This window comes from Podarcis muralis, chromosome 9, assembly GCF_964188315.1.
Source record: "Podarcis muralis chromosome 9, rPodMur119.hap1.1, whole genome shotgun sequence".
Taxonomy (NCBI): domain Eukaryota; kingdom Metazoa; phylum Chordata; class Lepidosauria; order Squamata; family Lacertidae; genus Podarcis; species Podarcis muralis.
In genome coordinates, this window is record NC_135663.1 from 13207646 (window position 1) to 13222565 (window position 14920).

The following is a 14920-nucleotide window of genomic DNA, read 5'->3' on the forward strand; positions in this document are numbered from 1 at the left end:
CATAAAAGCCCTGGTGGGCTGGCCTTCAGCGGCTCAAAGATCTTAGCAGCTGCTACTTTGGCTCAGATGGAAAGTGTCGTAGGTGGCTGCTGCTGGCTTCACTACAGACGAGAGAGAGAGAGAGAGAGAGAGAGAGAGAGAGAGAGAGAGAGAGAGAGAGAGAGAGAGAGATCCATTTTAAAGGAGGAAAACCATCCAATTCTCTGCTTGTTTACTCAGAAGAAAGTGTAAACTGTGTTCAATGGCATTACTTAAGGATGAACAAATCTCTCAATTTCAGTTCCCCTCAGATTCCCATTTTTCCTATATGAAATTCAGTTTGCTGCATTTCCATGCCAACCTATGATTTATTAATCTTTTAAAAGAGTTTGCAGTGAGGGAACCAGTAGGTGACCCTCGGATGAGGACCTCAGTGTCCAGGCAGAATGATGGGGGTGGAGACGCTCCTTCAGGTATACTGGGCCGAGGCCGTTTAGGGATTTAAAGGTCAGCACCAAAATTTTGAATTGTGCTCAGAAATGTACTGGGAGCCAATGTAGGTCTTTCAGGACCGGTTTCATATGGTCTTGGCAGCCACTCCCAGTCACCAGTCTAGCTGCTGCATTCTGGATTAGTTGAAGTTTCTGGGTCACCTTCAAAGGTAGCCCCATGCGCATTGCAGTAATCCAAGCGGGAGATAATCAGAGCATGCACCACTCTGGCAAGACAGTCCACAGGCAAGTAGGGTCTCAGCCTGCATACCAGATGGAGCTGGTAAACAGCTGCCCTGGACACAGAATTGACCTGTGCCACCATGGACAGCTGCGAGTCCAAAATGACTCCCAGGCTGCGTACCTGGTCCTTCAGGGGCACAGTTACCCCATTCAGGACCAGGGAATCCTCCACACCTGCCCACCTCCTGTCCCCCCAAAACAGTACTTCTGTCTTGTCAGGATTCAACCTCAATCTGTTAGCTGCCATCCATCCTCTGCCTCCAAACACTCACCGCCTTCACTGATTCCGATTTAAAAGAGAGATAGCCTTATCCTCAATGCATTTATTTAATCCTCTTTTAAAGTCATCCACACTGATGGCCACCAGTGAAATCTATAGTTCAAGTATGTGCTGTAACTATTAATACTCCCCCCCCCCCTTTGGTCTGTGCTGCATCTGAAGCAGTTTTTCCAAGCGGCTTCTTGGGTAGTCGGGTGTAAAACTGATAGTGATGGGCAGAACCGCCTTGGGTCCTTGGTGAATTCCCCTTGGAGCTATCCTTTGGGGGGAAAGTTCCATGAGATTTCCATAAGGACCTGCTTCAGAGAAAATGGGGTTGGAATGCAAATTGCATCGTATATGTTTTGTTTCCGCCACCATCAACACACATGCATCCACTCCCATCCACAAGTTAAGAACATCATAATAATAAATGATAATCTCATCAGCATCAGAGTCACTGATGAATCAAAATTCTATGCATAAAGAATCAATCCCTCCACCAATAGCTCCCAGGAGAATTGTTCTGTTTTTTACAAGTGCATAAGAAGTTAATTGGACATTTCGGAATAAAAATGGAAGCCTTGATCCTGCTATAAAAGGTGATAGACTGAGTTTTTAATCTCGAGATTGCTTATTTCATCCCACCCCCACTTCTTTCTCTCTCTTTTTGGCTTTCCCTATAAACTCGCAATATTATAATAAAGCTAACCGGTAAAGCCTGCAGAGTACATTGTAATTATTCTGCAATATTATGCTGACATGGCAATAAGCTGTAATGAAGCTTGAGCAATTTGTGAAAAATCTGAAGATGACTTCAGGGGGAACTCTTGTTCCATCAGCAGATGTTTTTATAATAATATGACTATTTAATGTGTAAGTTAATGTTACGTTCCAAGTTCAATTGATGAGAGAGAACCTAAACAGGAAGAAGCAGAATAAGGTGGTAGACTTGACAATAATCCTTCAGACTCCAAGTGGGCAGTGGCGGACTCTGAGCTCTCAAATTTCTTCTTCTTCTTCTTCTTCGGCGATCACTCGTACCAGAGTAAGATTGTCTTCCATCAGCACAGTTTTAACAGTGAGTCCGTAAGTGACTGTGGGGGCCAATTCTGGATCCGCACGTCCTTCCACAGTGGGGACACAGGTTTCCGGGCGGGAGTTGATCATGGTGTGGATTTGCCAAGCGTGCCCTCCTCTTAACACGTTTCTCCCTTGCATCTTGAGTTCGAGTGTCTTCAAAGCCCATGACACCTTTGGTAAAGGCTGTTCTCCAACTGGAGCACTTGCAGGCCAGTGTTTCCCAGTTGTCAGTGTGTATACTACATTTTTTTAGATTTGCCTTGAGACAGTCTTTAAACTTCTTTTGTTGACCACCAGCACTACGCTTTCCATTTTTAAGTTCAGAATAGAGTAGTTGCTTTGGAAGACGATCATCAGGCATCCGCACAACATGACCAGTCCAACAAAGTTGATGTTGAAGGATCATTGCTTCAACACTGGTGCTCTTTGCTTCTTCCAGTACACTGATATTAGTTCGCCTGTCTTCCCAAGTGATGTGTAAAAATTTTTGGAGACACCGTTGATGGAATCTTTCGAGGAGTTAGAGATTGCCTTTATAAATGGTCCATGTTTCACAAGCGTATAGTAAGGTTGGCAGTACAATAGCTTTTTAAACAAGCATTTTGGTTTCCCTGCGAATGTCCCGGTCCTCAAACACTCTGCACTTCAATCGGGAGAAAGCCGCACTCGCAGAGCTCAGGCGATGCTGGATTTCTCAAAATTCAGTGGCGCCCTGAGTGGCACTAAAATTTGGCAACCCTCACTCTCGCGCTCTGTTCTACAGCATTGTTTTTGTGCCCTCTGCACTGCAATGCGACCGCACCTGTCTGTGCCACCCTAAAACCGCCTCTGAATTGGGGGTCGTGTTTTTGAACATATTTTTGCTTTGTAAACAAAAACAAATCTCCATGCAAGTAGCCAAGTAACACACCAGGGATGAGCTAAAAACCTGCTCCCTGGAGTGCTAGATTTCTGTTTACAGGGAGATTTTTATATGGGAGAGTAATCAAAAATGGTTTCTACCATATTATCACCTCATTCTGCTTCGTGGGCTGTACATCATATGCTGAAGAAATTAAAGCCTACTGTCAGTATGGGCAAAAGAACGGAGCTTTGTGAAAAACAGATCTGCGGTCTATTGTAGCAGAATTGGAGAAGCCAAGGTCATGGGGCAGAAATATGATGGGGAATAAAAGGAGAAAAACAAGGTAGGGCAAATCCATGGAGAGCCTTTCACGTAAGGACAAGGAGTTTGTGTTGGGAGTATAAGGTAAGGTTACCAGATTTTTTCCAATGAATCCGGGGACACTTTTCAACTTCAGTGGATTTTCTATGGGGACTGATTTGTAAATCTGAGGACAGTCTCCGGGAAATGGGGACATCTAGTAACCTTAGTATAAGGGCTAAGCTTACCTGGAGCAATGTAGATTTTTCAGGAATTCTGTTTTCTCCTCTCTGCTGCCCCTAGTTGGTTTCAGTATTAACAGTGAAGCTGATGGGGCAATGCAGGGCACATTGTGAGATAATGAGAGATGACAAAAGCCTGCAGAGTGCGCACACATGTGCTAGACGTTGCTCCGAGAATAGACGTTGTCCAGATATTGTGGCCTATTATGTAACAGCATGCTATAAATTCAGGACATGCACAGGTCTGTCTGCAGGAATGATTTAAATACCTATGGCAGTCCTATCAATATATTCTGCACAGAACCTGATTCGGGGAGTTGTAGTACAGGAGAATCATAATAAAATTCTGACCACAGGGATGAGCCCTGTGTGCCTTTGTCTGTAGACTCAGCTGTGGCCTAAACCACTGAGCCTCTTGGGCTTGCTGATCAGAAGGTCAGCAGTTCGAATCCCCGCGATGGAGTGAGTTCCCATTGCTCTGTCCCAGCTCCTGCCAACCTAGCAGTTCAAAAGCATGCCAGTGCAAGTAGATAAATAGGTACCGCTCCGGTGGGAAGGTAAACAGCATTTCTGTGCGCTCTGGTTTCCATCATGGCATCCCGTTGTGCCAGAAGCGGTTTAGTCATGCTGGCCACATGACCCGGAAAGCTGTCTGTGGACAAATGCCGGCTCCCTCGGCCTGAAAGTGAGATGAGCGTCGCAACCCCATAGTCGTCCAGGATTCCTTTACCTTTACCTTTTTACAGCTGCAAATATAACATTTTAAGTGCATTATACAAATGCAATACTAGATGACAATGGCGAGCTTATGGCAAATTCAATATATTTTTCAAAACTTTTTTAAAAAAGCATTGTCACAATGTTTTTTATATGTGTCTAGATTTCACTTGTATGTGACCCGTTATGTGGGCATAATGCAAAATGCTCAACTATTTATCTAGCAAAGCCTGAAGATTGACTAGCCACTTATGAAGCAAATATTAAAGATTATATAGAGGGCCTGCTCCTATTCACGAGCATTTGGGTGTCTTCTAAAATCTTCATTAAAGCCAAAATAAAAGATAAACTATTAACATCCTACTGTAGGGATGAGCAACCAGAGACTCAAAACCAAACCCAGGCCTATATCAATTCTGTCCAATTTCAGTCTCAGTGGCACTCAGTCATAGGTCCACCCTGTCTCACTTTGCAAATATTTTAAAGGAATGCATGGAAAGTTGGAGCTTGAATCACACACTTTGTACACACTTTTTACATGAAAGACGCACTTTCCAATGCATCTGTCTCTAAAGAAATGTGCTTTTGGTCTGCATGGAAACAATTGTGTTTCTGTGCACACATTTTGTTTCGCAAAACCCAAAGAAGTGCATCATCTGGCTGGGAGTCGCATTCCAGTCGGGTCCCAGGCACAACCTTTCCCCCCGCTCAGCTACTTGAAATCCCTTTTTATTTGGAGATACCAGGGACTGCCAAGGATGCCATGGAAAACTGGTACTCTTCCACAGAACTGCTCCCACTCCCTTCATGTGCTACCCATGCCAGGAGCGAGCCACACAAAAACTGCTCAGTGCTCCAGATGGCCACCTCTCCTGCCCAGATTTTGCATTAAACGAACACTTCTGTTGGCCTTTCCCGTTCATTCATCCTGTTGCCAGAAACCTTCCAGGAGGCTGGAATGCTGGAGGCACTGACAAGTCAACATAGCCACTACCAAACAACCAGAGCCAAACAGAAGGAACCAAGAAGACGGCAAAGGGGAAGGAGATCAGAGGCAACCGTCAAACAGCCAAGTTATGAATCACAGAGGAGGGAGGAGGGTTCCTCCCTGAGCAAGCCAGGACTGCTCCAAAACCAGCCTGCCCTCGGGAGGGGAGAGAAATATCAGAGAAATACCACAAATCAACAAACACCTGCTGTCTGCGGCTCTCGCAGGCCTGCGTAGGATATCAAAGCGGCTTTGTTAGTCCTCCTCCTCCTTTGTTTCAGCAGGTGGAGAGGCTAGCCTCCAGGAATGAAACAACCGAAGAATTGATTTGCTGTAACAGAACACGGTCCGTGTGGCTTGGCCTTCTGTTTCCAACAGATCCCTAGATCCGGCCACATGTAGGGCAGGAAGGTGGCTTCCAGGGTCAACGCCAATGCTCACCATCACTGGGCTGAGGACCCAGATCCCACCAGGTGGAAAACCCACCAACTGTCCCATTTTAAGTGGGGCATCCTGGATCACAGAAGCCCATCTCAGCTTCTGTTTCGATCCTGGAACACCCAGTTTCTTGGTCAGGCGCACTGGCATGAGTGCCAACCAAGAGACGCTCACTCTGGCAATCGTTAGCAGCGTCACGCCAAAGTGCCTTCCTGTCCAGTGCTCTGGCATGACTCTGCTGATCACCAGAGCACCGGATGAGAGTGGCGAGAGTGAGGCCAAGTGAGGAAGACAGGGAGGGCAAGGGGGGTGGCACAGGCAGGGAGCGCAAGTGGCGAAAGGGCGAGCTCACAGGGATGCCAACTTGAATAAAATACTGGAGGAGCAGGTAAGCCGCGCCCCACATATTCAATCGCATGACACGATGCACACACACCACTTGAATGGGAATGCTCATCAGCTTTTGGGAGAACGGCCCCTCAAATATTTCATTGGGGGGCCGAAGACCCACCATCTCCTAGAATTTGACTCCTATGGCTGGGGAGGGTAGCATGCAGGGGGGTTCCAAGATTTGGTTTAGATAAAGTTGGACGTTATGAGATTGCGGGATCTGTTGCACGAGGAGGTCAGATTCCTGAAAGCTGAGGGCTCACGAACAGTGTCTTGTCTCGAAAGCACCATTGTAGCTTGCACATCTGGTGTTCTTGCCTGGTGTAGTAGTGAGCTCACTGAACTTAAACCAGAGGGACCTGGGATTGAATCCTCCCACAGCTGTGAAGGTTTCTGAGAGATGGGACTGATCATTCCCTTGCAACTGAACACAACTTACAGGGTCACTTAGAATAATAAAATTGGGAGTGGGAATTGTGTATTGTATCCTGGGTATCAGGGACGTGGGTGGCGCTGTGGGTTAAACCACAGAGTCTAGGACTTGCCGATCAGAAGGTCGGCGGTTCGAATCCCCGCGACGGGGTGAGCTCCCATTGCTTGGTCCCTGCTCCTGCCCACCTAGCAGTTCGAAAGCACATCAAAGTGCAAGTAGATAAATAGGTACCACTCCGGCGGGAAGGTAAACGGCGTTTCTGTGCGCTGCTCTGGTTCGCCAGAAGCAACTTAGTCATGCTGGCCACATGACCCGGAAGCTGTACGCCGGCTCCCTCGGCCAATAAAGTGAGATGAGTGCCGCAACCCCAAAGTCGGCCACGACTGGACCTAATGGTCAGGGGTCCCTTTACTTTTACCTTTATCCTGGGTATCGTTTAATAAAGAGTACCCTGGGTTCTTTAGTGGATAAAAAATGCCCTGCCCCTGGATGTTGTCAGGAATGAGTCTTGTGGTCTAGGAGAAGCCAGAAAAAAATTGCCTAAGTGGTCACATCTGGTCCAGCGGTCACTCTAGGGAATGGTCCAGTTCATTGTAATCCCAATCCAGACAAGGGAGGGGAAGCAAAAGAGGCCTGTGTGTTGAATCAGGAAGGATGGATGTATAAAGTGACCGCAGGAAGGAAAGGGCAGGAGGTTTTCCTTAGGTCTGGCTGGCCCAAGCCTCTAGCTCAGAGCAGATGGAACAGGGCTTGTTATGGGTCAAGAGTGAATGACAGGAGGAAGCCACTAGAGGAGGAGTAGGATGAGGGGCATATGTCAGGGTCAACAATAACATCAGAAGCTGAATAGGGGGGGTGGGGAGATTGTATGTCCTGGGAGCGGTGGCATGATAAGAGGATATTAGGACCGCAGCTTGCATCGAGGAGAAACGAAGAAGAACAGCACATGTTCATTGCAAACAAATTACGGTACTGATCTGGTCTGATCCAGGCACAACTGATCCTAACTAATCCTCAGAGTAGGCAATTTAACAATACAGCAGGGGGAAGAGATCTCTCCCCACACCCACCCACAATTATGCTTACTTCAAGGACCAAAATGGTTAAGATACAGTGGTGCCCCACAAGACGAATGCCTCGCAAGATGGAAAACCCGCTGGACGAAAGGGTTTTCCGTTTTGGAGGTGCTTCGCAAAACGAATTTTCCTATGGGCTTCCTTCGCAAGACGAAAGCCCATAGGGAAATCTCCGGGACAGCGGGGAAGCGGAGCGCGTCTTCCCCACTGTCCTCGGACCTCCTCTGAAGGCTGGCGGTGGGGCGGAGAGACCTCCTCCCGCCGCCAGCCTTCGGAAGGCTGCTCCGAAGCCTGGCTGCGGGGAGGAGGTCTCTTCGCCCCGCCGCCAGGCTTCGGAAGGCTGTTCTGAATGTTGGCGGTGGGGAGGAAAGCGGAGCGCGCCTTCCCCTCTGTTCCCGTACCTGTCCTGAAGGCTTGCGGTGGGGAGAAAACCCCTTCTCCGCACCGCCAGCCTGGCAAGCGGTTTCCATAGGAACGCATTAATTGATTTTCAATGCATTCCTATGGGAAAACGTGCTTCGCAAGACGAAAAACTCGCAAGAAGAAAAAACTTGCGGAACGAATTAATTTCGTCTTGCGAGGCACCACTGTAAGAATAACATTTAAGAGAATGAATTTGAAGATTAACAAGGATTTTTCAAAGTTCCACTGCCAAACCTTCTGAATTCATGTTTGGTTCACTCGGCAATTTCAGGAACTACTTTCAGGTGTAGTTCAGAGGCTTCTGAATGAATTCAATGAACTGTGTTGAACTAGTTCATTCCAAGCACTGCTTTGGATCCTCATCCTTCCCAGAAGCCAGGAAGGCTGAGGAAGAGGCTGAGCTCCTTTCTCCTGGCTGCCAGACATGTTGTCTTCTGGTCTACATGGGCAAGGAAAAAGGAGCCCCAGTACAGCACTGGTTTCAATTGGGCACCATCTATCTGGAAACAGTCATCAACTAGATAGCTGCTTGTTTATAGAATTAAAGGCTCCCTCTTTCTCTCCCCTGTTTTTGTTTTGTTTGTTTTTAAATTTGCAGAGGGGATGAACGCAGAAAAACAACTAAAAACAACACAGGCCTGAGAACAAGTGCTTGGACTCTTAAGCAAATCCCATCTGGCTGCCAAACCACACATGAAGAGGAGAAAGGCTATTTATCCTTGAGGGCTAGGCAGCAATTTAGCTGTCTAGAAAAACAGTAGCTCTGCAGGAGGAAAACAAACAAACAAAAGAATCAGCCCGGCCATCTGAAGCTCGGGCTGCAGTCCTTAACCCTTTCGTACACAGGGCCACAGTGGTGCTCTGCTTTTCAAGAATGAACTGTGTTGGGTTGTCTGTGGTTCCTTCCAGCTAACCCAGGTTGCCGTAGTGGTGAAAGAACTGCAATGATCTTCTGGGGCATAAAGCTGATTTACCATGATCAAAGAGACTAACTGATCAACATCTAGTGTGCTCAAGCCTTGTAGCACTTGTCAACAAGGGATACAACCACAAATAAGGGGGCCACCACCAAGAAGTGACCGCTCCACAGGCCTTACCCAAAGCAAATTGCCAGTGTGGAAGTGACAATCTGGACTGGCACACAAGCATATGAATTGGGGGGGGGTGTCTTTAAACCTCTGCTCCTCCCCACTATGGTCTCAATGCGGATTTGTTCCCACGCCTACAGTTTGCGAATGGGAAGACTCCCATTTGCTTCAATGGAAGCTCCCCCAGTCATGCCAACTGTAGACATGGAGGCCAAAGATTTAAAGCCCATCTACTCCTCATGTTAAGGTCTCCCCACACTGGCAATATGTGTATTTAAAAACACCATTGCATTAATGCACAACTAACATGACCTATAGTTTGGCCCTTAAATGTGCAGGGGTGTATGGGGTGTTAGGGGAGGGGTGGTTCCTCTGGTGGAGGACACATCATGCTTCTTCTGAGGTAGTTTGTCCATCTTTGGTCCTCACCCTGCACTCAGATCCCACCTGTGGCTCCCAGAAGCTGTCAGCATGCCACAGTGGCTGGCTAAAGCAGTTGAGGGCAGCAGATGGGTCTCAAACCCTCGGTGAGTTAGGCACCTCCCCTGCATGTGAAGACAGGCTCTGGCAGATTGAGCGGACGAGTGGGTCCAGTGGCCAAGGTGGTTTCTGTAAGTGCTATAGAAGGAAGTGAGGAGCAGATGGCGCTTGTCAACCTGGGCAGGTAACCCATCCAGGAGAAGGAAAACTCTGACCCTAAACCTCCACTGCATTGCAGGGTATTTTGGGGGGAAGAAAGAGCTAAGGAGTAAACCTTGCACAATTCTAAAGTGGAGTCCCTAAAACAGCTGGATGGCGTCTTGTACTCCTCCTTCCAGCAAGTCCTGCAAACAAGCTGGTGCCAAACTTTTTGCTCTGCTTTCCTTTGGACCACAGCAGCGAGGCTGAGAGGTGACTGTTGTCATCTGCCTCCATACACACTGCCCAGGCCTCCACCCCAGGGACGTCACTTTGGTACTGCCAGTGCACCAAACTTGATTCTCTCCAGATGTTGTCGGACTGCAGCTCCTATAATGCCTAGCCTTTGGTCACATTGGCTAGGGCTGATAATAACTCTCCAACAACATCTGGAGGGTGCTAACCAGTACTTTTTTTCCTTAAAAAATGTTTAGGGGTACTCTTTCTCTTTCTTTTTTTGCCAATTTCCCCCTGTTTTTAATTACCGTATATACTTGAGTATAAGCCAACTTTTTCAGCACATTTTTAATGCTGAAAAAGCCCCCCTTGGCTTATACTCCAGTGAGGCAGGTGACGGAGGGACAAGTGGCCCAAAAGGAGCCCTTTCTCCCCACTGGTCCCACCACAACCGCCTGCCTCTCGCAATGGCAGGCACAGGAGCCGCGGTTGGGAGAGGCGCTGCACTGCACTGTGCCTCTCCCAACCACGGCTCCTATGCCTGCTCTTGCGAGTGGCAGAGGTGGTGGCAGAGGAACGAGCAGCCCGAAAGCAGCCTGCTTGTTCTTCCTCCTCCGCTGCCGCCACCACCAGGTTATGGTGTGGTGAACTGGCTTATAAAAAGGTAAAGGTACCCCTGCCCGTACGGGCCAGTCTTGACAGACTCTGGGGTTGTGCGCCCATCTCACTCTATAGGCCGGGGGCCAGCGCTGTCTGGAGACACTTCCAGGTCACGTGGCCAGCGTGACAAGCTGCATCTGGCGAGCCAGCACAGCACACGGAACACCGTTTACCTTCCCGCTAGTAAGCGGTCCCTATTTATCTACTTGCACCCGGGGGTGCTTTCGAACTGCTAGGTTGGCAGGCGCTGGGAGCGAGCAACGGGAGCGCACCCCGCCGCGGGGATTTGAACCGCCGACCTTTTGATCGGCAAGTCCTAGGCGCTGAGGCTTTAACCCACAGCGCCACCCGCGTCCCGAACTGGCTTATACTCAAGTCGAGGCACCTAATTTTAGCACAAAAAACTACGAAAACTTATTGACTCGAGTATAAGAACTGGCTTATACTCGAGTCAATAAGTTTTCCTAGTTTTTTGTGCTAAAATTAGGTGCCTCGGCTTATATTCGGGTTGGCTTATACTCGAGTATATACGGTAGTCAAAAGCTAAATTGATGGGGTTTACCCAAACCACCTGCACAGACAAGAGGAGGAGGTCCAGAGGAAAAGAGAGACAGGGCCATTTCCAGAAAGCAGAGGGGTATTCCCTTCTCACTCCAAAGCTTTCCCGATCACCTCACTGGCTTCCACGCTGATCTGTGCTTCCGCCTTTGCCGCTTCGTCAGAGGCAGACGCCAGCTCCGACAGGGCCTTCTCCAGGTTCGACTTGGCTGTCACAGCATCCAGCTGATCCACTTCCTCAGCAAGCAGCTGGACCAAAGAATCTGCGTTCACTGTGACGGAGCCGCTACTAATGAAGTATTTTGTGGAAGAGCTGTCCTCGGCAAAGACCATCACAACTCCGGGCCTCAGGACTTGCAAGGTGGCGACATGGGTGGCCAAGATGCCGAAGGACCCGCTCATCGTGGGGACGTCAACTTGCTTCACGTTGGCCCCATTGTAGAAAACCTGGGAGGGCGAGGCGGAGGTGAAGGCCATCTGGGCCTGCCTGGCAGCAGTGGCCTCAGCATAGTGCCTGGCATTTCCTTGGGCCCTGGGTACTCTCATTTTGACTCAAGAAAATCACTATTTTATAGTTCAGATCAAGGGAAATAAATACAGTCAATGGACAAAAGTACAAAGATTCGCAAAATGTTTAGGGGTATGCGTCCCCCCAGAAAAAAAGCACTGGTGCTAACCCTGGTCTAGTAGATGGCTGCCTTTTAAAGTGCTTTTGCAACCTGAGGCCATGGCTTTTTTCTATAAATACAAACCAAAGATACATTTAGAAATATTTCAATATATGCTTTCCCCCTAGGGACTGACACAAGCTGTAACATTTAAATTATGCTAGGCATTCTCAAAGTTCACACAGTTCTAAAAGAGGGTCTATTTGGAAATACATAAGTGCAGAGTTGTTTGCTTCTATATTTATCCGTAACGTAGTGTTCTGTGATTTCTCCCCTCCCCCCCCCCCCAAAAAAAAAGCAGTGGGAAGATCAGAGCAGCTCTTGCAAGCAAGCAAGGACCTAGGTAAGCAATCCAAGTTCCAATGAACACCAGCACCTTGAAATATTAAACAAAACACGTCTTGTCAGCCATAGCCCAAACCACAACGTCTGTACCAGGCAACACCGGAGAGTGTGATTCTCATTCCAGGTGGTCTGAAGAGCCCAACTCCCTTTTGGGAAGCTGGAGAATTCCAACACAAACAGAAATGGAAATTGCTGGTGTCCACTTATTTTTACCATGTCTGGAACAAAAATCAGTCACAGAACCATTGAATTGTAGAATTGGAAGGGACCACGGGGGTCATCTAAGTCCAACCCCCTGCAATGCAGGAATCTTTTGTCCAGCTTGGGGCTCGAACCCACAACCATGAGAGTAAGAGTCTTATGCTGGACCAGCTGAGCTGTCATTTCACCATCAAATACCACTGCTATGGCTAATGCTGTTGTTTTCAGTCTGCTAACAGCGTGTAATTTGTGACACATATACATCCCATTTGGACTAAAATCAACAGTACGGAATAACATAACAATACTGTAATGGATTCTGCCACAGCAGATAGCAAGATGAATAAGATAGTTTTTATCGGAAGCAGAACTGCAGCAGAATGGAAACAGCGCTGCATGGCTCAGAACATTCACTTTATGCTCACAGCATGTCTCACAACTCCAATATTTATCTCATAGTTGCGATACAAGCTTGCACCAACAGTGAATTTTAGTGTCACCAGATAGTATCTGACTATTCAAACAATTATCAACTATTTCCCAACCAATATTTGATGCCAATGTTTGAAAATACAGCCATACCTTGAACCCCGAACGCCTTGAGTTTCGAACATTTTGGCTCCCGAAAGCTGCAAACCCGAAAGTGAGTGTTCCGATTTGCGAATGTTCTTTGGAACCCAAACATCCAATGCAGCTTCCATGGCTTCCAATTGGCTGCAGGAACTTCCTGCAGCCAATCAGAAGCCGTGCCCTGGTTTCTGAAAATTTTGGAAGTTGAATGGACTTCCTGAACAGATTCCATTCGACTTCTGGGATACCACAGTATTTGGTAGCTGACATGATATGGTGTTTCATATTTGACAGTTGACATATTTGGCACAGTCTCTCTCTCTCTGTGTGTGAGAGAGACAGAGAGAGAGAGAGAGAGAGAGAGAGGCTCCTCCCCTTTCACTTAACACGATAGCCATTGTTTTATCTGAGTGGACGAAATGAAAAAACAGCATATTTTAAGCAGGGATGACAGTCTAACTGTGGAACTTGAAAAGCCTGCTCCGCTGGTTTTTCTCTCTGAAAAACATCACTGTTATTATAATGCACATTATGTAATAGTGGAAAGACAGAGCCAGGAGCTCAGCAGATGTCTTTTCCCTGTGACCCTTCCAGGCACCCCAGAGCTCAGCTTCCCGCACTGAGTCACATTTTCTTACCAACCTTCCTATGTATTACAGTTGGAATCACAAGTGCCAATGGCCGCTGGATGACTTTTACACCTTTTTGTTGCCTCTGGTCTGAGGATATGGAGCTAGCTCACTCAGAGCTTCCATACGGAATGCAGAAAAGGAAGTTCTTTCCCCAAAGGGGAACTGGTGTTCATTCAAAACCTATCTTTACAAACATCTCATAGTTGGGGCATGCTCCCATTTTGCAACCGAAAAAGGTTTAATACGAATAATGTGGGAAATTCATACCTACTAAAGTTTCTCAATCTTTCATGTGCCTCCATAGAATCATAGAATCATAGAGTTGGAATAGACCACAAGGGCCATCGAGTCCAACCCCCTGCCAAGCAGGAAACACCATCAGAGCACTCCTGACATATGGTTGTCAAGCCTCTGCTTAAAGACCTCCAAAGAAGGAGACTCCACCACACTCCTTGGCAGCAAATTCCACTGTCGAACAGCTTGTCGAACAGCCTCCAGATTGCAAGGAGGCAATCCCAGAGCAATAACTCATGCAGAGATATGGCAGGCAGACTCCAACACGGCCAAGGAATCTACTTGTAGCAACTGAAGCATTCAGCTCCATCTCACACAGGACTATGGCAGATATAGCTTGCTGCAGTGGAAGCTGATTAGGAGGGCAAGCCCAGAACAGTGATTCACACAGGGATGCATCAGGTGGCCTAAACTAGGAGTGGGTCATTCTGCTACATCTCACCATCAGAAGGGATTGAATGGGTGTGATTAGATCAGTGTAGAGATACAGCAACAGTTACATACCCCTGGCAGATTGGAAGGACTCAAGCCCAGAACTGTGGTTCACACAGAGATGCAACAGGCATCCTCATCTCTGTGTGGGTACTTTGGTTTCACAGAAGCACACTACTGTGTTCCAAAGCAAGTCTGAGAATCGCTTCTTTAAATCAGAGCCAGCTAGTTATACGTTTTTGACTGACTGCGTAAGTGGGAAGGGCAATAGCTGATTGGTAGTGGAAATAGGTTGTATTGAAAAGGTCTTGAGTTAAATCTCCAGGTGAAGTGGTTGAGGAACAGTTGATGGACAGACCCTGGAGAGACACTGCCAGTCAGAATATACACTTCTGAGCTAAGTGCACTGATGGTATATAACTCAGTACAGTGGTACCTCTGGTTAAGTACTTACCGTATTTTTTGCACCATAACACTCACTTTTTTCCTCCTAGAAAGTAAGGGGAAATGTCTGTGCGTGTTATGGAGGGAATGCCTATGGGTGGCGGGGGTGGACCTGCTGCAGTCGTGAGCAGAGGATCCATGGTTCCCCTTCCTTCCCTCCTCCGTGGCTCGCTTTGAAACAGCAAAGCGGGAGAAGAGCTGCTGAGTGGAGAGGAGAGAGGGACAGAGAGCCTGCTTGCTTTAAAGGAGCAAAGTGGGAGAGGAGAG

At 47.7% G+C, this 14920-nt stretch overlaps 2 protein-coding genes across 2 annotated transcripts in view; both read right to left on the reverse strand.

Annotated features, from left to right (window-relative positions):
• Positions 1–14920, reverse strand: part of RASGEF1B (RasGEF domain family member 1B) — a 255095-nt gene that overhangs the window by 133442 nt on the left and 106733 nt on the right. The gene's annotated exons all lie outside the window — the stretch shown is intronic.
• On the reverse strand, positions 11158–11613 carry LOC114603893 (ATP synthase F(1) complex subunit delta, mitochondrial). Its single transcript, XM_028743355.2, has one exon. It carries the CDS (start codon positions 11611–11613, stop codon positions 11158–11160), a length of 456 nt encoding a protein of 151 aa, XP_028599188.2.